At 52.5% G+C, this 25439-nt stretch overlaps 1 protein-coding gene across 1 annotated transcript in view; it reads left to right on the plus strand.

Annotated features, from left to right (window-relative positions):
- Positions 1 to 25439, plus strand: part of dst (dystonin) — a gene marked incomplete at its 5' end in the record, with an annotated part of 129628 nt that overhangs the window by 78823 nt on the left and 25366 nt on the right. Inside the window, 23 exons of the mRNA XM_084458642.1 lie at positions 716 to 848; positions 1199 to 1249; positions 1663 to 1898; positions 2593 to 2722; positions 3415 to 3614; positions 3840 to 4338; positions 4651 to 6119; positions 15055 to 15216; positions 15448 to 15618; positions 16147 to 16313; positions 16577 to 16736; positions 17058 to 17384; positions 17614 to 17698; positions 17919 to 18160; positions 18572 to 18778; positions 19821 to 19940; positions 20431 to 20538; positions 20850 to 21068; positions 21828 to 22031; positions 23453 to 23684; positions 24044 to 24270; positions 24371 to 24493; positions 24620 to 24721. Coding sequence (XP_084314768.1) covers positions 716 to 848; positions 1199 to 1249; positions 1663 to 1898; positions 2593 to 2722; positions 3415 to 3614; positions 3840 to 4338; positions 4651 to 6119; positions 15055 to 15216; positions 15448 to 15618; positions 16147 to 16313; positions 16577 to 16736; positions 17058 to 17384; positions 17614 to 17698; positions 17919 to 18160; positions 18572 to 18778; positions 19821 to 19940; positions 20431 to 20538; positions 20850 to 21068; positions 21828 to 22031; positions 23453 to 23684; positions 24044 to 24270; positions 24371 to 24493; positions 24620 to 24721 — 5574 coding nt within the window. The remainder of the gene's footprint in view (positions 1 to 715; positions 849 to 1198; positions 1250 to 1662; positions 1899 to 2592; positions 2723 to 3414; positions 3615 to 3839; positions 4339 to 4650; positions 6120 to 15054; positions 15217 to 15447; positions 15619 to 16146; positions 16314 to 16576; positions 16737 to 17057; positions 17385 to 17613; positions 17699 to 17918; positions 18161 to 18571; positions 18779 to 19820; positions 19941 to 20430; positions 20539 to 20849; positions 21069 to 21827; positions 22032 to 23452; positions 23685 to 24043; positions 24271 to 24370; positions 24494 to 24619; positions 24722 to 25439) is intronic.

Genomic DNA, 25439 nt, shown 5'->3' on the forward strand with positions numbered 1-25439 from the left:
GTATGGATGGTTCAACCAGAGGGGATGTGGGAGGGGAACCTTCGTAGAAGTGTGTTCCATCAGCGCTGCAGAAAAATCACTTTATAGATTTTCCAGTTCTTTCCATTCTCCTCTAATAAAGAGCCATGTCCAAACTCTACTGCCGTGTAAGATTTCTGGCAGTAGATGTGTTTTTGTAAAGGACTTTAGATCAGAGTAGTGAGGTAGATCCCAGTTCCACCCTCTCTGTCCTCACCTCTGTGTGTTCTCTGACAAACTAATGGAAGATGAACACTCAAGGGAGTGAAAGTCTGACTCTGTTAGTCTGACTCGCCGCCAGAAAAACTCCCAGTGTCAGATAAGCTGAGATGTCACTGAGAAGGGGGTGAGGAGACAGTTATGAACCACAACTAAATGGGTCAGACTTCGACGTTTGATGTGCAGTGCCTTTGGTGCTTAATAACACATTTACATACTGAATAATTTCCTCGTGCAATGAGGAAAATTACAGTTTAAATTTGAATTAATGATCTTCTGAGACAGCTGGAATTTCCCCGGAGGGGGATTTTTTATCTAGAACTCTCCTCCAAATAATGTTCTTGTTTGGCCTTGCTTCTCTCAACAACACTCATTCAGAATTGTTCAGCCATCTCACGTTCCAGGTATTGAAGATGACTGCATGCGCTGGATGCTCTTGTGTAAACCGTTGTCATGAGACCGACTGATCTCTCTGCAGGGCTTAATGGACGAGTGGGCGTCCAAAGGCCCCGCGATCCAAGACTTAAATACCAAGGGATCTGCTCTGTGTAACCTCATCAGCCTTCTCACTTCTCCCGCCAAGTCCAAGACCAAAACGTCACACAAGTCAGGTACGTTTTGGAGACGCTCACTCTCTTCCTGATTGCTTGGTTAGATTGTTTGGAAGCAGCGCCAGCATGATAGTCTGTTTGACCGGCATGAGCTCACACACAGCACATCCTATTTATAGAGGTTTGACTGAATTAACCGATCGGAAATTGAATATAAGAGCTGAGCTGGCTGAGTAGGCTGCAAGCATGATTCTGTTTATGGAAACACAGATGTGATTGTAACCACTAACCCGGCAGTGATGATCTGTGAAATGATCATAGTCTTGTTTGAAACATTGCAATATAGACGGGTTGCTTCTGCTTGTTTTGTACTTCGAAAATAAGCACTATCTTGTGTGTTTCTGTGTCAGCTGTTACTAATGGTGAAGGTGCCGGGAACCACGCCTACCTAACCAATAAAGGTAAACATTTGGACTAGTTCAGCATGTGGTGATGAGAACAGTGTAAACACAGTGTTCCATGTCTACATGGGACCATAACAACGTCTCATCACACAGCTATAAATCCAATGGCTACTTGGGTTACTTCCTGCTTGGACTTTTTTTTTTTTTTTAAAGCAACTGTATAAACGCACAACAATGCATTAATTAATACCATAATGAACTGTATATATGAATCCCTATTGATCTACCCTAACTGCTCACAACAAGTCAGGTTGCTTAGTATAAATAACACAATCTTATCTATCTCTGATTGAACCCGTTTTCTAGAGAGCCAGCCTATTAATGTACAGTAACAATCCCAGATGGATGCTTAGTTTGCTCCGTCATTCAAAGCCATCCATTCCTCTCTTCCGCGGTCTGACCACCCTCAGAGCTGACGGTGGTGCAGCAGAACGTGTCCTTCATCAACGAGGGTTACCAGGGCCTGGGGGAGCGTCTGCGCGGCAGGGCGGCGGAGCTGGGAGGGCTGCTGCAGCAGCTCCAGGAGGCCCAGCGGGAGACGGGCGCCATGATGACCTGGCTGAAGGAGGCGAAGAAGACGGCGGCCGCCTGGAGCTCCGGGGCAGCCGGGAGCCAGTCTGTGAAGACCCAGCTGGAGCAGCAGAAGGTACGGCGTGACAGTCCAAGTACCGTGCGTTTACCCCGAAGAAAAAGGACAACGCCCAGAAACGGCTATTTGAATCTTGAATTATCTCGACAAACGATATGGAGCTACCACAGAGCCACCTCGTAGACAGTTTGTTTTTGTTCTCCTCATAGCTTTCATTGTCTTTCAAAAGTCCTCCAAGACTGGGGGGTGTGGGGATGTGTTGGCATGACTGATTTGTGTGTCTGTTATTCCTTTGCTTTCTTGTGTTAAATACTCAAACGCACCAAAAAACACTGAAGCAGTCCTCAGCTCCCGTGAGGTACATTTTAAATGTCTTGTTTGGATGTCTTCCATTCAGCACCAGAGTATGGCAATACATCATCATGAATAGTACAGTCAGCATCCCCAGACTCTCTTTGAACTTTTATTTATAGCTACCACACAGTATAGGTGGACTTGCCCTACCTGTGACTCAAAAAGACAAAAATATGACCTCTGATTCTCTCTTAGTCTAGTGGTGCAGTAGATGTTTTGGTTCCCATGTGGAAGGCGGCAGATTTACTGCTGTAACACGGTAGCTAGACAATTAGAGTTTGTGTTCTGGCTGTAGCTTTCACAGGTCACACAATGAGTTGATTCATCCAGCTGTTTTAGGAATGTAAACTCAGAGACTGGTTTTAGTTAGCTGTGTGTGTGTGTCTCCCTCCGACAGGCCTTTGAGGAGGACATGAAGCAGAAGAAGGATCAGCTCCAGAAGCTGAGAGAGAAGCTGCTCCACCTGATAGAGATTCACCCAGACTCTCCTGAAGCAGCCGAATGGAAGCAGATGCTGGCGCAGATAGGTACGTCTGGACCGCATAGACTCGCTAGAACAGAATACAGTATGTACTGTACACACCCCATATTACAGATTTTACAGATGGATTTACATCAATCAATCAATCAAAGCTTTATTTATATAGCGCATTTCATACCCAGAGGCAACACAATGCGCTTTACAGAGAACAAGGGAGGTGGGCATACGACCCACCTCTACATATTCCAGAGGGAAGCAAAAAAACAGTAATCACCCGGGGGCCAGATAAGTGAGCTGTAAAAATTCTTCCCTGACCCCTCTTAACGAGGCGATCGATACATGACCAGTTCCTGACTCAGAGAGAAGCAGAGATATGTTGGTGTCAGTCCTCACATCCGCCCCTCGTAGTGGCGAGAACACGGTCCAGCAGTGAGGTCAGGTGTTCCCTGTGGCTCTACTCCCTCTCTTGGCGCGTCAGGGGATGTGGGGGCTGTGGGGATGATCGATTACTGTGTTATTCCAACTAAAAACACTGAAGCACTCCTTAGCGCTCATCATTCATGTTAAATGTCTTGTTTGGATGTCTTCCATCCGACACCAGATTATGGCATTTCAATGCAACACTTATAATACAACACCTCAGCGGTAGCAAGATCGATCACGACCGGATTTAGATTAGGTTACGTACGTGACGTCTCTGTGACGACGCTGCTCACCTATCCGTGGTCCCGTGGGCAGACGCGGGCTGGGAGGAGGTCAGCGGGCGCGTGGAGGACAGGAAGCAGAGCCTGGAGCGCTCCAACAGGAACATGGAGGTGTTCCAGAGCACCGAGCCGCAGCTGCGCCAGTGGCTGTCTGAGAAGGAGCTGATGATGAGTGTCCTGGGGCCGCTGTCCATGGACCCCAACATGCTCAACACGCAGAAGCAACAAGTCCAGGTACGGACACGGAGAGATCAGGAGAAGGTTCACCGGTTGAGCTTAGTCCTTGATTACAATGCTACTGGAGATTCTCCATTTGAGAGGATATTTCAGGTACTAGATTAGACTGTAATCTGAATCTTGGAAACAGGACTTTAACTGGCGCTGTTACACTAGATCAAGCCCTTTTACACAGCTGATGATCATTTCCCGTTTTGATCGTCCCCCTCTCGACTCCCACAGATCCTCCAGAACGAGTTTGAAAGCCGCAGGCCGCAGTACGAGCAGCTCACCCAGGCTGCTGCCGCCATCTTGGGCTCCCCTGCCCAGCAGGACCCCTGTGGAGCTAAGGAGGTCCGGGAGCAGCTGGCCCTCGTCACCCAGAAGTGGCAGGGCCTGACCGGGCAGCTGGGCCAGAGAGCCGGCCTCATCGACCAGGCTGTGGGGAAATCAGGCCAGTTCCAGGGGCTGCTGAGGGGCCTGAGCCAGAGCGCCGCCCTGGTGGAGAGCCAGCTCGGCGGCCAGCAGGCCCTCAGCACCCAGCCGGAGGTGGTGAAGAAGCAGCTGGAGGAGGCGAACGCCATCGCCGCCCGGCTGAGGGATGAAAGGAAGAGGCTGAAGGAGGCGGAGGGGCTGTGCTCAGAGCTGTCTGGCCTGGTGACGGAGGACTACCTGAGGGCGGACCTCGCCAGGCAGCTGGAGAGTGTCACCAAGCCTTTCAAACAGCTGGAGGACAAAGCAGGTGAGGCCTCAGACTCATGGGACTGTAGTTATATAGTACACTTTCATGTCTTGATGTATGTTCTTTGTTTAGGGTGAGGGTTAGTGTGGGGTTAGAGTTAGCATAGGGTTAAGTTTAGGGTTGAGGTTAGTTTGTAATCCTAACCCACTATGTACATTTTGCAGGTATTTCTTTACTCACTATTTTGGCTTACAATAAGTGTTCTGGACTCTATGTTTAGCTATCTAGAGATCCACCGTGACTCGCTAGCACCCCTGGAGGCCCATTCTTGACAGAGTCTTGAAACTCATCTGATGTGTTCTTCGTCCTCAGGGAAGCGGATCCAGCAGTTGAACTCAGCCTTTGCCAGCTCCCAGCAGTTCCATCAGACCTCCAAGGACTTCCAGACCTGGCTGGACCAGCAGCTCCAGGAGCAGGCCAAGCCCCAACCCATCTCAGCCAGGGTGGAGGCCCTCCGTCAGGCTCTGAAGGAGCACAGCGACCTCCAAAAGGCACTGAAGGACCAGGAGGAGCCCTACAGCACCTTGGTCAGGGAGGGGGAGGCTCTGTTCCAGAGCACGGACGGGGCCGAGAAGTTGGCTCTGCAGGGTCAGCTCTCCGCCCTGCGCTCCAACTGGGACGAGGTGAAGAAGGGCGCCGCGGACAGGGCGGAGAAGCTCCAGGGGGCGCTGCAGAGGGCCCAGAAGTACCAGGAGCACGCCGACAAGCTGAGCTCCTGGGCCCAGGAGTGCGAGACCAGGGAGGTCCGCGTGACGCTCAGCGTGGACCCGGCGGAGGTGGAGAGCTCCATCTCCCAGCTGAAGGCCATCCAGAAAGACGCGGACAAACATGGGGGGCAGGTGGAGCAGCTCAACGCCGCCGCGGACCGCCTCCTCGAGGTGGCCAACGCCGACACCGAGGCCGTGAGGGAAGAGAGGACGGCCATCGGCCACAGTGTGGACAGGGTGACGGAAGGACTCCAGAGCAAGAGGGACTCCCTGGAGAAGATCTCCCAGAACATCAAGGAGTTTAACGACACCAAGAGAGAGGCCGAAGGTCAGCTGGAGGGAGCTAAGAAGCAGCTGGACGCCCACGCCTCTCTGGGGGTTCAGGCCTTCAGCAACAAGAACCTGACCACCATGAAGGCCCAGCAGAGGAGCCTGGAGGGGGTGCAGGGGCAGGTGGAGCACCTGAAGGACCTGGCCCAGGGCCTGGTGGTGGAGGTACCCGAGGCCAAGGGGGTGACAGACCTGCTCCTGCAGGCCGACAGCCTGGAGAAGGAGTACAGCTCCCTCAGCAAGCAGGTGGGCGACACCTGCTCCACCATGGAGCGCAAGCTCCAGGGCATCGGGCAGTTCCAGAGCAGCATCCGCGAGATGTTCACCCACTTCGCCGACCTGGACGACGAGCTGGACAGCATGGCTCCCGTCGGGCGCGACCTGGCCTCTCTGAGGGAGCAGCGAGGTGGCGTCCAGGCCTTCGCGGCCAAACTCCGGGAGCTGATGACCAACGCGGCCAACGCCGGCGACAGCTGTAAGAAGACGATGGAGACCGAAGCTTCTCCGGACCTGCTGGGGCTGAAGAGGGACCTGGACGCCCTGACTAAGCAGTGCGGGAAGCTGATGGACCGGGCCAAGGTCAGGGAGGAGCAGGTGGACAGCACGCTGGCCAGGCTGGAGGAGCTCTCCTCCAAACTGCAGGAGTTCGCGGGGAAGCTCGACGGGGCGGAGCGCCAAGAAGACTCACAGGGCGTGGTCGGCATGGAGACGGAGGTCATCAACCAGCAGCTCGAAGAGTTCAAGGTGAGAGGTCATTTTTGTAACCATTTCACCAGTGAGTTGTACTGTTGAGATCATGCAGACTTCCTACCCTAATATAAACCCATACAGATACACAATATTCTAGTTCTAGTCACTACAGTAAGCCTTTGTTTCCCCGTGATTTCAAGGTTAGTAAAACGGTCTGAGGATCATGATGGGAAAGAATGAGCATGGAATCCCCCCGACAAGCTGTGTACTGACTGATGATGGTGATGGCGTCATGTTACAGTCACACATGTTCCTATTGTGCTCCAGAGGGGTAACTTTCCCCACCCACGCCACAGATGACATAACCCTCCCAGGGGGACTAGAGTGGGAGGGTAGTAGGCTACTCTGTATCACTCTAGCCCACAGTCACCACCCATAACAGTGGAGGAAAGACAATACGTTCCCCACTCCCCAGGAATACCTGTGGCTCAGGGCAGTCCCCAGAATCAAGCAGGAATCCTATGACTTTACTGTGCGATACAGCTTTATTGTCACTTGTTACGAGAACTGAAATTTAGATATTCACCTTTGCGATCTCAACCCCACCCCCCAAACACACACACACACACACACACACACACACGTGGCGTCGTCTTGTGCATATTCCATTACACACATTGTGACACATGTGCAGCATACATGCTGTTATCATCCAAAAACCTCAAGCATCTGATCAGATTGAAAGCCAGATCAACTTACAGTACGCTCTGTCCCAGTGACCTCGTAAATCTCTCACGACACCTACTGTATCACTCCAGAACAGCAGCGTGGGTGCAGTACCAGTCAGCGGCCAGCGGGGGCGCTGCTGTGGCTGCGTTAGCTCCTGCGGTGTTGGGCTAACAGCAGGCAGCCTGGTGGGCCTGCTGGCCACGTGTGCTCCTCCCTCCCTGGGGGATTGATGCTTCAGTATGTTGTGCAGCATCTGGCCGCTTAACAAAGGGTCTCCGGTCGGCCATTGTGGGGCTGGGGGCGGGGGGCTGGGGGCGGGGGGTTAAGGGGAAGCTGGGTGTCAGTGGGGGGTTGTGTGTCTTCCCTGGCGTGAGCTTAGGATGCCGGGGGTGACTCCTGCTCCCTCTCTCTCTCTCTTTCACATGCACGCACACACACACACACACACACACACACACACACACACACACACACACACACACACACACACAGACACAGACACACACACACACACACACACACACACACAGACACACACACAGACACACACACACACACACACACACACACTTCTGGAGGATTGTGGTGGGCAGGGCACGCCTGTTTGTTTTTTCATTATTTTCAGCGAGAGTCTGAAAAGTTCTTTGTTTCATAATTTAGCCTCCCAGCGTTTATTCTCTGGTGTGACAGGCCAGCATCTGTTCCTCAAAGGCCCTTCGGGTTCTGTTAGCCAGAATGCTAATGTTTACTAGACCTACTAACTGGTTGGCAGTGTATTGCTCGTCTGTGTTATTTTGCTATCTGTCTTCTGGGAACAATGGTAACAAAATGGAGAAATAGGCTTTCTCTTAACCCCTTTAGTAAATGGAATTCTATTTCAAACCGTGGCGTCTGACACAAGAGAATCCCTAGATATGATCATCATTCGATTTTGAAAAACTGTCTGCTGTTATCGTGCATGGTAGCTGTAAACTAATACATTAGCTTTTCATATTGGTTTCTTTGCTGCCAGGGAATGAGAATGCTCTACATCTTGAGGCAGTGGACTCTGTATATTGTTCCAACTGTGCCAACTTCAAAGGCGTTGGGTAGTGTGTACAGTATGCTTACATAGAGCCAGGAATGTCTGGACTGCACACACACACACACACACACACACACACACACACACACAGCTCCATGGCAAATCAAAGCACCTGAAATAGAAAGCGTACCCCTGCACGTGCCATCTTGCAAATCTCGCTCCTACAAACCTCCCCCCTCTGCACCTCACCCGTTCAATCCTTACCCCTGCAAACCTCACCCCTGTAAACCTCACCGTTGGAAGCCTCACCCCTATAAACCCTCACCCCTGATTCACACATACTAAACATACCAGCCTCGCTACTTCCCAGTCATCAAGCCCATCTTAATATGAGATCTAATAACACTGTGACGGACTGTATCTCTGTCTTTAACATGTTGGACCAGCATGATTGTGTCCCCTGGGGCGGCTATAGCTCAGGAGGTAGAGCGGGTCGTCCGATAATCGTAGGGTCGGCGGTTCGAATCCCGCCAAGTCCACGTGTCGGAGTGTCCTTGGTCAAGACACTGAGCCCAATGAGCAGGCTGGCGCTTTGCCAGTTGCCACCGTTGTTGTGTGAATGAGAGGCCATTGTAAAGCGCTTTGGATAAAAGTGCTATATAAGTGCAGTCCATTTACCATCCCCAGTCTGTTGTTGGTGTGACAGTCAGGGATCAGGAAGGGTTAGCCATTAGCCTGCCTTATAGACTCTCTTAGCGCACTCAGAAAGCCTGTACATTCCTGTGGAGTTGATGCGGGAGGATTAACCTATATTCGCTCCGCATGGCACACATCCATGCAGAAATATAGGCCAGAGGAATTTATTACATCTTTGTCATGTTCATGTTGATGTATTTTTTAAAAAAATCGTGACTGAACACCGTACAAGAATCCATACAAGGAATCTTAAGTCTTGTATCTAATTTTGTCGCACATCTAAAGGGTGTGTAAAGGCCATCCCAGAATAATCCAAGCTGTTGCTGAGCAACACGTGTCTTGCCTGTTGTTCCAGACCTGCCATTGTCCCCTACGTCGGTCTGGAGGGGCAGGGTGAACACAACACAGTCAGCTGCTGGCGGAAAATCACCATTGTGCTCAGTCATACACCACTACTACTCAACCATCCATTCATACCACCCCTCCACTGTGTCCTGACTGATCCGTCCACACTGTGAGTGACAGAGCGCAGAAAACTCCCCCTCACAACCAATAAAGCCCAAGAGCTGGAATCTTATTGGCTGCCTGACTGTTTAGATGCTCAGAGAATAGCCAAGGACTCGATGGAGACAGAACGCAGTGGAATGTGTTTAGTCTAAATTGAATGTTTTCATGTTCCATTTCATATTCTCCTCCCCCTTGCCTGTCAGTTAAAGACCCGTTGGTCCCCTAGGTTCCATTACCAGGTGTTGTGAGAGAAATGGAGAGGCAGAGGCAGCTCTGGGTCAGGTCATTCTGACGGAAGGAGGCCACTGGGTCCTGGCTTTCACTCACAAAGAAAGAAAGCATTCGAGACCTCTGAAAATACTGCCTCTCCCCGACACAAAACACCAAATGTTTCACCAAATGTTTCACCCCTTCGTAGATCCTGTCAGCGGTCTGTGTGTGTGGATATCCTCACGTTAACGGGAGCAGCGGTCTGTGTGTGTGGATATCCTCACGTTAACGGGAGCAGCGGTCTGTGTGTGTGGATATCCTCACGTTAACGGGAGCAGCGGTCTGTGTGTGTGGATATCCTCACGTTAACGGGAGCAGAAGCTCAGTCGGTGACTAGATCTGCGGGGGGTGCGTGGGCAGACGCTCTTTTCAACTCAGACATTACATCAGTGTCTCTGGTGATTCCGAGGAATTTCTGTCCCCTGAATCATCCGGATCCCTGACAGAGAAGGTGCTGAGGGGCAGAGCGCTGTTGGGAAGATCAGCGCTGTTGGGAATACCACACCGTACAGCTTACTCACCGTCTCAGCCATGACACCTCCCGACGGGGAGAAACTCGAGAGCCGCTGTGTCCCAGGAGCTTTGGGCGCGGGGCTTTGGGAGCGGGTTACATTGTTGCGCTATGATGGAGAGGAACTTTTTATTGCGGTCATTATGTTCCACGTTTCCCCCTGGAGCTTTTGTTTCCGACGCACCGCCTACCTACTTCAGTGTGTCAGCTGCTCCCCAACAATGTCGGCACTTCCACGCTCGCTCAAGAGCAGCTTCTGAGTTTCTCTCATTGACATCTTTGTTCCCTGCATTCATAATGGTTTCATTTAATGCACGGCCTTTGTGAGGAATGACTGATGAGGTGATGGGTCGTCGAAAGGCTTTTTCTACACTTTCAGAGTCACAGAGAAACGTGTCCCTTCCACAACCTTCGGTGTGCTTATTACTCACGAAAAACATGACTCACATGCAAGGTAATACGTTCCATGCAAGTGATCTGTACGCCATTAGGGACGCTAGGAAGGCCTATTAGATGTTTTGATTTGTTTATTATCGTTTGTTAACGGGAACAGCCAATCTTTATCCATCCCCTTTTAAGGAGTGCCCTGACATGGAAGAAAAAGATTCTCATGCTGATAGGCTAGAAGGACAGGGAGCAGTAAACAGCTCCGTCTTGGGAAGGAGGACAAGTGGTGGAATCATTTTTCTTACTTAATTCAGTGCCTGGATTATGTCAGATGTCTGTGGGATTCAAATCCATCTCCTAGCCCCCCGCGCCCCTAGCCCAATCTCTTTAACCTCTTAAATATCTCTCTGCCAGCCCTCCGCTCTCCCAAACTCTCCCAATCGCTTTCAAACGGACAGCTAGACTCTTTTCTTTTCAAAGACTTCCGCGGCGGAGACAGACGAGGAAACAGAAATAAAGTCCCATTATCTCTCTCGTCGTCTCCTTTCTTCTCCCTGCCTGGTCCCGGGCCCTCCGACGGCGTGGCCCTCCGTGCTCCTCCTGGCAGAGCCCACAGTGTTAGATTACCTGAGATCTGAGCCTCCCTCAGCATTCCGCCGCCATTAAGACTGGCAGCGTGATGATGGCTTACGGCCGAGACGCGTCCCTTTGCCTGTTCAACTTCAGACTATACTGTGAGTACTGGTTATCCACGGTATCTACCTACCGGGCACCCGCGGCTGCTCCTTTAAACCAGGAGTGGTGCGCACTCTCACTTTCACTCTCACAGGCAGAGAGAGAGAGAGAGAGAAAGAGGGGGGCAGAGAGAGAGAGAGAGAGAGAGAGAAAGAGGGGGGCAGAGAGAGAGAGAGAGAGAGAGAGAGAGAAAGAGGGGGGCAGAGAGAGAGAGAGAGAGAGAGAGAGAGAAAGAGGGGGGCAGAGAGAGAGAGAGAGAGAGAGACAGAGAGAAAGAGGGGGGCAGAGAGAGAGAGAGAGAGAGAGAGAAAGAGGGGGGCAGAGAGAGAGAGAGAGAGAGAGAGAGAAAGAGGGGGGCAGAGAGAGAGAGAGAGAGAGAGAGAAAGAGGGGGGCAGAGAGAGAGAGAGAGAGAGAGACAGAGAGAAAGAGGGGGGCAGAGAGAGAGAGAGAGAGACAGAGAGAAAGAAAGAGGGGGGCAGAGAGAGAGAGAGAGAAAGAGGGGGGCAGAGAGAGAGAGAGAGAGGGGGGGGGGCAGAGAGAGAGAGAGAGAGAGGGGGGCAGAGAGAGAGAGAGAGAGAGAGAGAGAGAGGGTGGGGGGGAGAGAAACATATCTATTTCAGCCCTGGTCACCAAAGTGGGAGCTGCCCGCTGGTCTGGGCTTTCCTTTTTTTTTCCTTTTCAGAGGAGAAAAGCTGGTGCATGTTCCTCCCCCCTCCCTCCCACTCCCTCTACCCTCTCCTCCCCTCCCCCCCACCTCCCTCTACCCTCTCCTCCCCTCCCCCGCCCCCCCTGCTCAGCCAGAGAGAGAGAGCGAGAAAGAGAAAGAGAAAGAGAGAGAGAGAGAGAGGGATGTTGCCAAGACGGATGACTAAGAAGTTAAGTCATGTGGACCGTGGAGACAGAAGGGGGGAATCAGAAAGGGAAGCCGTCCACCAATCAACGCTCGTCCGCGCGGCCCTCAGCACGACCGGAGCCGGAGCGGCAGATGTTGGGCTGAATAATGAGCCGGGAGGGAGTGGGCGGGGCCTGCGTCCGTGCGTGTGCGCCAGAAGGGAGGCTGTCTGTCACAGGGGGGGAGAGACACAGCAGAGAGGCAGCAGGCAGGGCAGCCAGGAGCGCCGGGTTTGCGTTGCGGAGCTCCTTTGTTTTGATTACGCTCGGCGCCGAAGTCTTTCCTCCGCCACTCGCCGTCGCAGAAGCCCCGGGGATCTGGGGGGCCGAGAGTAGGAGAGGCACTTTTAAGGGACGTTTAGCGCCGGAGCCCGGAGAGTCCAGGAGTAACGTTCAGGGAAGGAGAGAGCAGGCGGGAGGAGGAGGAGAGGCGACTGGGCTGGATGACTGGAGCTCCAGCAGACTGGCAGCACTGCTGCTGTACTCTCTCTCACTGATGGACTAACGTTGGATTTTTCTGTCACGTTTTTAATTAATTTAAATTCTGGGAATCTTTCTTCTTTTGCAATTCGGATTAGCATTTTTTGGAGCTAGATATATTTTTCGATCAAAAATTATTTTTCTATTAGCATTGTCAGAAGAAAAACTACAGATGTATTTATTTTTTTATATTCTTATTTTAAGTTTTAAGATGAACAAATAGCTCTTAATTCAGTAATTAATTTATTGTCTTAGTTAACAGTGAATTTTACTGTGTCCATAGAGAAGCACTAGCTTTTACTCCCCAAATCTGCACTGAAACAACGCATACCTCAAACCATAGTTCATTTTTAGTAGTGTATATTTTTCTCTGCATCAGTGGGGTGCAGCTGAGGCTCAGACCTCAGCTCTCTGGCTGAGTAGAGGCTCAGGATGGGCAAGCCTCTGAGCCGGCCGGACTGCCTCCGGCAGAACCCGTCGTGCGTTGGTAAGGGCGAGGAGGAGGATCTGAACATAGACGACTGCTACGTTCCCCAGAGGTCCATCTACGACACGGTCCGCCTCAACGAGCAAATTGATTGTGGTTCCAAGGGCAGCCTGGCGTCCCGACACTTCCCCGGGACCCTGCCCTACGCGCACCGCGCCCTGGACATGAGCGCCCTCTGCGGGAACGGCGTCCACGCGTCCTCCAGCGCCTTCGAGCTGCGGGCGGCCCGGCCGGACGAACGCGGTGGCGGCGGCGGCGCCTTCGACGGGCCGAAGTTGAACGGCGACGTCATCAGAGGGGCGGGGACCGTCCTGGCTAAGCCCCGCCCGCAGGAAGCGCCGAGGAGGGAGCAGCTGCCGCCGCCGCCGCAGCACCGGCGCTCCTGGAGGACGTTCGCGCCGCACGGCCTCGGGGAGTACGCCGGACGCAGCGGCACGCTGGGCGCCGAGGTGCCGGAGAGGCCCGGGCTGGCACGGGTTCGCAGGGGCAGGAGCGTCACCAACTCCCTCACCTCCGAGGAGGACTCGGGGCTGTGTAGCCCCACGGCGGAGCGCGAGCGGCGGGCGCGCCGGGCCTACAGGACGGGCCCCGGGCCCGGTACCAGGAGCCTGTCGTCCTGCGAGGCCGTGCACGTGTCCGGCGAGCTGAGGCCCGGCCGCTCGCTCAGCTCTGGCCAGGAGGACTTCCCGTTCTCGCCGGTCAGGCACGGCGCCGCCAGGAGCCTCTGTCGGGAGGGCCGGCGGGGGGTCGACGCCTGCGACGCCCTCCTTGACGATCCGAGCGAGACGGAGGCGTCCGCCGCCCGCAACGGAGTTCGTCACCGCGGGAACTCCGCCGGGAGGCTGTCCTCCGGGTCGGCACCCAGGACGCGGAACGGTGGCGGCGGCGGCGCCTCTGGGTCTCAGTGCCCCTCCGCGTTGGCGGGCTATGACGAGCTCTCGACCGCCGAGCTGTTAGAGGACGCGTCGTCCCAGGAGGACTGCGAGCTGGTCAGTGTGGTGGTCACCCAGCCCGAGGCCTACGGGAGCTCGGTGCCGCTGCCTAGACTGGACACAGGGGCCAAACCGCCCAGGTACTCCATGGAAGACCTGGAGGACTTCCTACAGGCCGTGGAGAGAGAGGCCTGCCTGGCCAATGGCAGCCAGCGGACCTTCCATCACCTGGGGGAGGAGGAGATAGAGAGCTTATTGACTGCCATAGCTGCCTGTCCAGACATGGACCTCGTAGACTTTTCTTCCCCGCAGGTACCCAAAAATAGCCCTTCTCTGGGATTTTCAGGGCGTTTCGAGCTCAACCAAGCCAAGCGCACATTTCTCTTGCTAGATATGGCGTTTCTCTCGGTGGTTATGGCGCTTGTCTGATGAGCGAGGGTGCCGTGCTGGACTCGCTCCCCGCGATGATCAGGTTACAGGCGGCCTGAACGGGCCGTAGCGCACCGAGCCGGGCCCACGAGGCGGCTGGTCTCTCCGTGTGATCGTCCACAGCTGCTCGTTAACCGACGGCTGGGCTCTGTCCTCGTCGAGGCCAGCTGACCCCTGACAGAGCATGGCGGCCACGCTGGGCTGCTCGCTAGCTTGGAGAAGCGGGATATGCAATCACTCCAGAGAGAACAGCCAAACCCTATTTGGGGCTCAGATGTTTATAGTTATTATTATTGTTAGTCGCTTTGGATAAAAGCGTCTGCTAAATTACTGTAATGTAATGTAATGTATTTTCTGTTGTTTACATACAAAGCCAGAGGTAATCCATGGGTGGTCACATCCATATTTCAAAGAAGTGACTTTGGTTTGGTTCATTCGAAAGTTCAAAATACTAAAAAGTCCCCCATCGACTTGCTTCTATCAGACGCCAAGGCATAACCTTTGAAAGCAGGAATCATGCCAATGACTGTGATTGTATAGTTTATTTGTATTTCTGTTATGCCAACACATTTGGCCCATCCCATTTGACATTACAAGACTCCACTATTTTACAAAACACACAGTCCATCTTCCATATACTGAACTGTAGAAATGCTTTATCTTTATTCCGAGTGAATTTGAAAGCTCAAAATTGAGAGAATCAATCCAGCACTAATAAGCATAACTCAATAAGCACCCTAATGCATACGCTCTTGTATGTTAGGGGTTTGATGTTATGCTTAGAAGGAACATCGCAACTATTATTATGTCTTTCATTAGTAATCTGGTTATTATGAACTGTTATGAACTGCCAAAACTAAGAGAGAAACTTAAGAGAAAGTGTTTTTTTGTATTTGATCGCGTGCCACAGGTATTCCAGAAGGAGCAGATTGACCCGCTGCAAGCGCAGCTTCAAGACATCAACTCCACGGGCCAGGCTCTGATCCAGAGCGCCGCCAAAGGAACCAGCACCAAAAACCTGGAACAGGAACTTGAGGAGGCCAACGCGCACTGGAACACCCTCAACAAAAAGGTCAGCTGTCTCTGCTGTTATTAAGTCTTCTCCTGCTGGGATAGTTACCGTTAGAGAGGTCGCAGTAAGGGTCAAGTCTAATGGCGTCCCTGGATCAGGTCGAGGGTGTATAATGCTGTATAGTTCTCACTGATTGATCGTTCCCCTGGTATGTGTCTCTGGGTGTTTGAAGTCTGGAACCCTGGAACAGGTGATGTCTATTTTTAACCCTTCGCTGGTTGTCGTTCACAGATTGCTGAGCGCTCGGTACAGCTGCATGAGGCCCTGTTGCATTGTGGGAGGTTCCAAGACGCTCTGGAGTCGCTGCTCAGCTGGTTGACAGACACAGAGGAGCTGGTGGCCAATCAGAAGCCTCCGTCGGCTGAGTTCAAAGTAGTCAAGGCCCAGATACAGGAGCAGAAAGTAAGTCGTTAGTAAAGTGTGCGACATACAGTACTTAACATAAACACGAAGCCCAGCCATAGCTGTTCTGGGAAGTACGTTTAAACAACATCCATGGCTTCATCGCATAGTCATCCGTCTTCTTTATTGGCGACCCATTGTCAAGCGTCATGTTGAGCTAATTCCCAAGCTTTTGTTGAGCGAACGTTTAATTTACGTTCGTCAGATTTATGACTTGTTTCCCTGAAAGCAATATTCCTAGTGAAAGCGTGGTGGAGGGGCGTCATAACTTACCCCACTTTGTTTGGCCCGGACAGCTTCTATAAAACATTGTGATCGGTTGGCCCACGGGCGCTCGCACACAGTCTTGGCCCGCGGCCACTTCTGCAGGCACGGTCCAGCGGACGCTGACCGCAGCGGGCCGCGCCACCCACAGTCCTCCGAGACATTCCCCCCGAGAAACGTTTCTCTTCGAAGAAAACAAAAGACTGGCGTGAGTTTTCCGTCTGTAAAGAGTCGAGTGATAAACGGCGTTTCTCTGGTCACCAGCTGCTCCAGAGGCTGCTGGACGAGCGCCGGCCCACGGTGGAGCTCATCCGCAGGGAGGGGGCGAAGGTGGCCGAGCGGGCCGAGTCGGTGGACAAGGAGAAGGTGGGCAGGGAGGTGGACGGCCTGGGACAGCGCTGGGAGGGCCTGCTGAAGAAGGCCGACAGCAGGTGTGTATGAGCGCCACGTTAACATCTGACCCGTCTGCTTTGTGAAAAAGGGGTGGGTTGTAACGTTCATCCGGTATCTCTCCTGGCCTGCCAATGATCAGTTAAATGTGTAGACCCAGACTGATGTAGGAAGGGCATGGGTTCACTTTCTCTGTCTCTCCTGCTGTCTCCCCCCCCCTCGTCTCCTGGCTCCTGTCTCCCCCCCCCTCGTCTCCTGGCTCCTCTCTCCCCCCCCCCTCGTCTCCTGGCTCCCTGCCCGCCAGGCTGAAGCAGCTGAAGAGCACTCTAGTTGTAGCTCAACAGTTCCACGAAACCCTGGAGCCTCTGTGTGACTGGCTGAGCGCCACGGAGAAGCGCCTGGCCAACTCCGAACCCATCGGAACCCAGACCTCCAAACTGCAGGAGCAGATCGCCCAGCATAAGGTAACATGCTCCTGACTGACCGACCGACCGACCGAACGACCGACCGACCGACCGACCGACCGGCCGACCGGCCGACCTCTCGCTCAGGTCGTCTTCAGCATCACCCTGTCATCTTTTTTTTCCCTCGCTCTCTCAGTTTTTGTTTGCTGTGGTCATTTTGATTTCACGTTCTGCGTGGGCGTTTGTGTTCAGTTACGTATTATGATTTTGAGTTCCGTTACCTTCTGCGTTATTCATTGTTTTCCCGCCGTGTTTGTTGTTTGTTGTTTGTGTTTGTGCGTATCCCCCTGTGTTTGCGCTCAACGCTGGTTGGTGGGTCAGGCCTTAGAGGAGGCGATTGTGGCTCACAGTAAGGACCTGTACCAGGCGGTCAGTCTGGGCCAGAGGCTCCGGGCGGTCAGCTCTGGGGACGACAAGGAGCTGGTCCAGAACCGGCTGGACGCCACCCAGGCCGGCTACATCGAGCTGCAGGAGCGGAGCAGGAGGAAGGCCGACATGCTGCTGCAGGCCCTGGCCAACGCCCAGCTGTTCGGCGAGGACGAGGTCGCCCTCATGACCTGGCTCACCGAGGTCCACGCCAGGCTGTGCGAAGTGTCCGTGCAAGACTACCAAACGGACGTGCTCGAGAAGCAGCGGGCAGAACAGCTGGTATTACACAAACACAACGTGGAGCACTTCTCCGCCTCGGCCCGAGCGCTTGTTTACTTATTTTGTTTGTTCAACCGTTTATTCCTTGTTTATCTCTCATTTTGTTCCATAATGTTCCATAAATTTCATCCGTCCGCTTTCGGTCCCTTTAAAAGCTGCGTTGTTCGTGCGGAGCTGAGGAGCTCCTTGGTCTCCGGCGGTCATGGTGAGGTCTTTGTGTTTTCTCCAGGCGCTACATGAGGACATTGAGCTGAGGAGGGAGAACGTGGACCAGGCCATCTCCAATGGGATGGAGCTGCTCAAACAGACCACAGGTACCAGAGCACTGCCAGCCATACAACTAAGAGGACTAAAACCACAGACATAAATACATGTACATGTGAATTACTGATACATGTGTTCATATTGAACGCGAAAGCAGTTGTGGGGACTGCGATTGTGTTTTTTGTAGATTTTTATCGCTACCACACTTGGGAGCAATCTCTTTTCAGGGGTTACTGATAAACCATAACCCATCCCCCCTACTCTGTCTAGGGGATGAGGTTGTCGTGATCCAGGGTAAGCTGGACGGCATCAAGACGCGCTACGCTGAGATTACCTCCACGAGCGGCGCCGTGTCCAAGACCCTGGACCAGGCCCTGGGCCTGGCCGCCCGGCTGGAGAACACGCACCAGAACCTGGGCTCCTGGCTGGGCAGCGTGGAGGAGGAGCTCCGGACCTTCGCCTCCCAGGAGCCCGTAGGAGAGCAGCTCACCCAGGCGCAGGCCAGGCTGAAGGTAGGCGGGCGGACGGGGGAGGTCCTCTGGTTTGGGAGGGTGTCAGAGGCGCTGCAGCCTTGGTGGGCGGGATTAGGCAGCTTTTTAACACGTCATTAATGGGTGGGTGGATGGATGGATGGATGGATGGATGGATGGATGGATGGATGGATGGTGGATGGATGGATGGATGGATGGATGGATGGATGGATGGATGGATGGATGGATGGATGGATGGATGGATGGATGGATGGATGGATGGATGGATGGATGGGTGGGTGGATGGATGGAGGGATGGAGGGATGGAGGGATGGAGGGATGGAGGGATGGATAGACTGAGTGCCAGATTGGGATGGGCAAGATCAAAATGGATGGATGGTTTTGAACAAAACAAACAAACAAACACCCCCCCCCTCCCTCCCCTTCCCCCAGGCCCTGCTGAAGGAGTCCAGTTCCCAGAAGCCCCAGGTGGACCTCCTGAATGAGGTGAGCAGCTCTCTCCTGGAGCTCGTCCCCTGGAGGGCCCGCGAGGGCCTGGACCGCCTCGTCACCGAGGACAACGAACGCTACCGGGCCGCCAGCGACGCCATCGGCCAGCACGCCGAGCAGATAGACGCCGCCATCCTCCGGTCTCAGCAGGTGAACACCCACCAGCTGACCCCATGAATACACGACCCACCCAGGATCTATGTTGGATTTTGTTCTAAGAATCCCGTGCAGATTGGACATGTTTGGGCTCTTGATACAGCTTTAAACAGCAAAACACTGAAAAGAAATCACCATAAAGAGAAAGATTAATTATTTATTTGATTTATTTGTGCAATACTCCATTTGCCCCAAGCCACTAGATAAGCATGCAGATTAATACACTGACTTCAGCCCAGACGATGCGCTCAACAGGGAAGTCCCCAGAGCTGAATGTGGTTATTGTTCTGCGCGGTGATTGGTGACTACTGTGGTTTGAATCCCATCTGCCGCAGGGACAACGTCCTGCCTCCCTTGGCTGCATGGCCTTGTGGGAGCTTTGTTGTGTGCTGTTACTGTTCATTAATCACCGGTCTCGGGTTACAGAGCGTGGGCACATTTGCATCTGATTAACTGCTAATTACCTCTGTTGTGTCCATAGACACTGGAAAGGAAGCATGTTAGCATTTGTTCATCCATGAATTATGAATTATGTCTAATGATGACATCATCCATGAATTATGTCTATTCCGTAAATCATTGTTGTTCACAGCACAGCTATGGTTATGATAACAGTTCATAAAGATGATTGAATATTACTGTATGTAATATTTCAAGAGGTTGTTATGTCATAGACTGCACAGATACAGTAATCATTTGATTTATACTTGGGGGCTTTAGAGTAACCTGACACGCCAAATGGGTTTGTTTGGCTCTTTCAAAAATACTTGACAGATGATTGGACGAACCATCTGTCTGTCACAGTGTAGTTCCTCCTCACAGGACGCTGATTGGCCTGAGTAAATTCTACTCAGGCAAAGTTTCAGAGTAAATTTTACTCGGGTACAAACAAGATTCCTGCTGAGCCTGGCCGGGCTGATCTGAGTGAGAAACAGATTGTGAGATGGCGAGATCAGGATGGTCTCACGAGGATAGCTTTAGAGACCTAGGTCTTGTTGTTGTTGATGTTGATTTGTCCCCCGTGTTTGTGTCCTAGTTTGACCAGGCGGCTGATGCCGAACTGACCTGGCTGACAGACGCTGAGAAGAAGCTGCAGTCTGCTGGTGAGATCCGACTGGAACTGGACCAGACCACCGCCCAGCTCCAGACCCAGAAGGTCAGTCTCATTCACCACGCCATCCTATCGTACTACAGCAGAACCTCAGAGAACCGAACCTCGGAGATCCTGGTAGTCTGGTCAGAGGGTCAGAGGGTATTTATTGATTTATTCTGAGTGTAAACAAAATATTCTATTTTGTAAATTTGTTGTATTTTGATGTCGCTTTCAGAGTTACAGTACTAACAATTCAGAGATCCGAACGACCCTCATTCCCGATGGGTTCGGATCTCTGAGGCTCTACTGTATCTGCATATGCAGCCAAATACATGGGGTGCGCTTGATTTTGTTCACCCAGTTCAATGTGACATGAGTGCAAACTAAATCACACGCATCCCCACAAACACTCACTACTATTTACCGTGTGTATTTGACCCTGGTCGGTGTTACTGTATACTGGTCCAGGCACACCACCATCACACAAACAAGCGCCTCAAACAGAGTTCTCCATGGAGATCAAAACAAACATCCTCTTCCTTTGATCTCCCAGGCCTTCTCCATGGACATCATGAGACACAAGGACGCCGTGGACCAGATCGTCAAGACTGGGGAGGCCGTCATGAGCAGGAAAGACCAGGATGAGAAGCTAGTCCTGAAGGTAACCCCCCCCCCCCCCCCCCCCCCCAAAAAAACATCCACTATTGATTGAATTGTCCACCTTGTTGCTGCTTTTTACAGTTGTTTAAACAGGTCAGTTGACAGGAAACACACACTCTTTGGATTATACAGAACTGACAGGCCGTATACGTCTGAATGTAACGTACTGCCCCCCTGTAGAGATACTCTAAACATCCCTGTACTTCAACCTGTACAGCACCTCCCCACACGGGAGGAACCCCCCTGACGTGCCTTTCCCAGTGTCCAACCGACCAACCGATGCTCTCCTCCCTCTCGCCCATCTCCCCTCAGGCAAAGGTCCAGGCCCTGCTGGAGAAGTGTGGGCTGGTCAGCCAGCTGAACTCGGAGCGCTGCCTGCAGCTGGAGCGTGCCCAGTCCCTCGCCGGCCAGTTCTGGGAGACGTACGAGGAGCTGTGGCCCTGGCTCCAGGACACTCGCGCCAGCTTTATCCAGCTTCCCGCGCCCGCCATCGAGTACGAGGCCCTCCGGCAGCAGCAGGAAGAGCTGAGGGTGAGGATGCTGTGGCCTGATGTAGACCAGGGCTGCGTTCAAATTCACCTAGTCCTTTTATTGTTCTGTGATTATGTGCACTTTATTCTGTTTTTTGTTTTAGTTTATTTTATATATTGTACAGCACTTTGGTGCAACTTCGGTTGATTTTAAACGTGCTTTATAAATAAAGTTGACCATGACCTTGACCTAACAGAGGCGAACGTTCATCGCAAACATGTTTTATCCAAACGGTCACATTTGAACGGCTTTTAATGAACGTTCCAAATAGTTCACATAAACATATGGATAGTCGACTGTACAGCACAGTTTGTAGACTATAGCTTTGGTGAACCAACATAGTCTGTTGGAGTCCACACTATAGCCAAGCCAGCCTTTTAACCTGAAGCCTGCTATGGCCTTCATGTTAAGCTCTATAGCCTGCTACTGTACCTGTAGTTCAGAGATAACCAATGAGAACTTAGCTTTTCCTACAAAGCCTGTTGGAGGTTAGCTATGCTAGCCTTTTAGCCATTCAGTAGAACTACAAGTTCCTGCCTATGGCTAAGCAACATACTGCTGTAGCCTATCAAAGCTAGCCTAGCCTAGGGTGGTCTATACAAAGATATCTCTGTAGTCATATATAGGGCCAGGCGGTTTGTCAAGACAACAAACCCCCTTAGTCAGTTGGAATAGTTGTTTTTGAGCCCCTGGATTACAGTTCCATTGTTAGTGAGGCTGAAGGGTTTTTACTCTTGTGTGTTTTCTGACTGTCCACAGCAAATGCGTGAGCTGATTGCGGAGCACAAGCCCCACATAGACAAGATGAACAAGACGGGGCCCCAGCTGCTGGAGCTGAGCCCAGCGGAGGGCCTCCCCATCAGGGAGAAATACACGGCCACAGACCAGCTCTACACACAGCTGAAGGCGGACGTCAAACAGAGGGCTGCGACCCTGGACGAGGCCACCTCCAAGTCCACTCAGGTGAGACGCACACAGGGCCGGACTGGGGGAATATTTCATGCCGGGGGTCATGCCCAAGTCAGGCCACGAGCCGAGCCGACGCGGTGAGATGGAACACTTTCAGTTTCATTTTGTTGACGGGGGAAGGGGGGGGCAGGCCATTCACCGCGTGCCAGGCCAGTTGGCGCGCCAGGCCACCGGGAAAACTCCCGATGGCCAGTCTGCCCCTGGACGCACATATACTGTACGTATGAGGGCATGCAGGCACACACACACACACACACACACACACACACACACACACACACACACACACACACACTTTCTCTGCCTTTGAACTTTCATGAGGTCATTTTAACAACGATACCGTGGTTAAACCACAGCCACCTGCACATCGTTGTACTCCTAAGATCATTTTTATTTCCATTTGGGTTTTTCCTCATTATTTGTTAATTGACTCACTTCCTTTGCATTTCATATTCAGCTTAAACCGTTTCACCTCTCTTCATTTCATCATCTCCCCTTGTTTTGTTTGGTTCCTTGGTAACTTACTTGGATCATCTCTACCCAGAACACAGATCCGAGGGGCTGGTGATTGGCACCATGTTGACGCACTAGAAGCCCTTACTGTGTATGAGGTCCACAGATCCCCTGTAATGTTTGAAGCAGCTCTTATAATCTGTATAACGGACTCTCCTTCCAGCATGAAAGTTCGGTTGTGGATACAAGATGGCTTGTTGTTTCCCATGAGTGCATCTGAGCGCAGTTAAAAATGTTTGTTTGTTTTTAACACTGTTGTTGGATTTGTCTCTCGACGGGGTCGTTTGAGGACCTGCCAGTGTAGCGACTGGGTCGTGATGAGAGCTCGGGGAAAATCGACGTGATAAAAATGTCCTTATCGCCAGCCTCAAAGCAAGGGGAAACATTATTCACATCCTTCCTTTGAAATAGAGGACATAAACACAGATGGTAGAAGGGAATGTCTTGTTCCAAACTTGGTTCTCATTTGCTTAATGGACAGGGTTGATTCCCCAGTGTTTGTGTAGTACTACCAGTAGATAATGATCCTGCCCTGCCTGGTGATCCAGACTGGACAGTTGTAGAAAGTCCTGGATAAGAATATGTCCGTCTAACCGGCATCAGTTATTACTTTCATTTTGGAACAACAATAAGTCTTTATTTCATTCTGATTGATGCCTTTCGCATGTGCCTCTCAAAGATCACAACGGTGTTTCTCCTGGCGTTTCTGTACCTGCTACTCTACCTCTCAGACGAGACCCTTACAGTCAGCTTGACCCTAACGCATCTACGCGTTTCGCAACCCAGTTTAGCGATAACACCATTGAGTTGAGGGTTAAGGAACTCTATGGTGTTCTTGCTAAACTGGGTTGCGAAAAGTAATCTCGCGACCCTAACACTGCCCCCGCCCCCTCCGCCCCCAGTTCCACGATAAGATCGACCCGATGCTGGAGTCCCTGGAGCGGATGGTGGAGCGTCTGCGCCAGCCTCCCTCCATCTCCGTGGAGGTGGAGAAGATCAGAGAGCAGGTCTCCGAGAACAAGAGCGTCTCCATGGACCTGGAGAAGCTGCAGCCGTCCTACGAGACCCTGAGGCAGCGCGGGGAGGAGATGATCGCCCGCTCCCAGGGGCCCGACAAGGACATCTCCGCCAAAGGTGACGGCCGGCTCCTTCGGCGCCTCACGCTCCTCGGTCCCAACGTTGGTTCGCTCGCTGAGATGAGTCTCGCTGAGATGAGTCTCTCTGAGATGAGTCTCGCTGAGCCAACGACAGGAGATGCTTGTTAAGAACTGCATGCTTGGATCTGTCAGAGGGAAATACTTTGTAATGTTTGTACCAAATGTGGACATACTCAAACAACGGTCTAACCTTGCATCCCCACATCAGATTGGCTGTGCCTTAAGTGTGTATAAACACTGTTGTGGGCATGTATCTCCCAGCTCAACCCACCACAGATACATAAACATAGTCAAAGTATATAAACAACATTGTGTGTGTTTGTTTGTGTGTTTAAGCCGTCCAAGACAAGCTGGACCAGATGGTGTTCATCTGGAACGACATCCAGGCCCTGCTGGAGGAGCGTGAGGCCAAGCTGCTGGATGTGATGGACCTGGCCGACAAGTTCTGGTGTGACCACTGCGCCCTGATCGTCACCATCAAGGACACCCAGGACCTGCTCCGGGAGCAGGAGGAGCCGGGCGTCGACCCCTCCGTGGTCAAGCAGCAGCAGGAGGCCCTGGAGGTCAGAGATGCGCACTTGCCGTTATTCACGGCGAAACGATGTTAGTCACGAGGGGCACCTGTTGAGGGTCATGTCTCCGTTCTTCTCGTCCCTCCTACAGACGTTCAAGGAGGAGATCGACGGCCTGCAGGACGAGCTCGACGTGGTACGGAACCTGGGGGCGGAGCTTATGGCGGCCTGCGGCGAACCAGACAAGCCCGTGATCAAGAAGAGCATCGACGAGGTAGACGATCGCACCAGAGCGTCGCCTTTTGAGAAATCGCCGCCTCAAAATACTCCCATCACGACACGCTCTGCTACTTGTTAAAAACGGAGGGGGTGTCCTTGGACTTGCGCTTGTTGTCCCCAGGTGAACTCTGCGTGGGAGACCCTGAACAAGGCGTGGAAGGAGAGGCTGGACCGGCTAGAGGAGGCCATGCAGAACGCCATGCAGTTCCAGGACGGCCTGCAGGTAGGCCTCACCCCGGGCTAGGGGACTGGGACTACTAGACCAGCGCTGTCCAGAGGGTGGCCTCAGCTAACCCCGGGCTAGGGGGACTGGGACTACTAGACCAGCGCTGTCCAGAGGGTGGCCGCGCCTCACCCCGGGCTAGGGGGACTGGGACTACTAGACCAGCGCTGTCCAGAGGGTGGCCGCGCCTCACCCCGGGCTAGGGGGACTGGGACTACTAGACCAGCGCTGTCCAGAGGGTGGCCTCAGCCCGGGCTAGGGGGACTGGGAATACTAGACCAGCGCTGTCCAGAGGGTGTGCTGCACTGGTACACGTGTGCTAATCTCAGGGGATGGATATCATTCTTATGATGTCATATACAGTAAAACTCATCAGTTTGAGGTTTCGTTTACGGTTTAGAGCCTTGGCTTCCGCATGCTCACAGGAGAGAGTCAGTCAGTCAAGCGCTACAGTAGCTAGTCACACGTAGCTGTACACCTCTTTTGTGTGTTTCCTCTGATCAACACGCCTACACTGCCTGTGAGGAAATTTGCTGACACACATCTCAGACTAAAGCCACGCCCAGATCACCATGGTTACTAGCTCAGGCCTGATTTACTTGGCGCTAACCAACAAGACGAGCGGATTTTTAATGAAATGGCAAAGTTATTGGATTCTGCGCTATAAACAGCAACAATAACAACAGCAGCAGCAATGTATGGCTATATTTAGATCCTT

The sequence above is a fragment of the Borostomias antarcticus genome, assembly GCF_949987555.1.
Source record: "Borostomias antarcticus genome assembly, chromosome: 25".
Lineage (NCBI taxonomy): Eukaryota > Metazoa > Chordata > Actinopteri > Stomiiformes > Stomiidae > Borostomias > Borostomias antarcticus.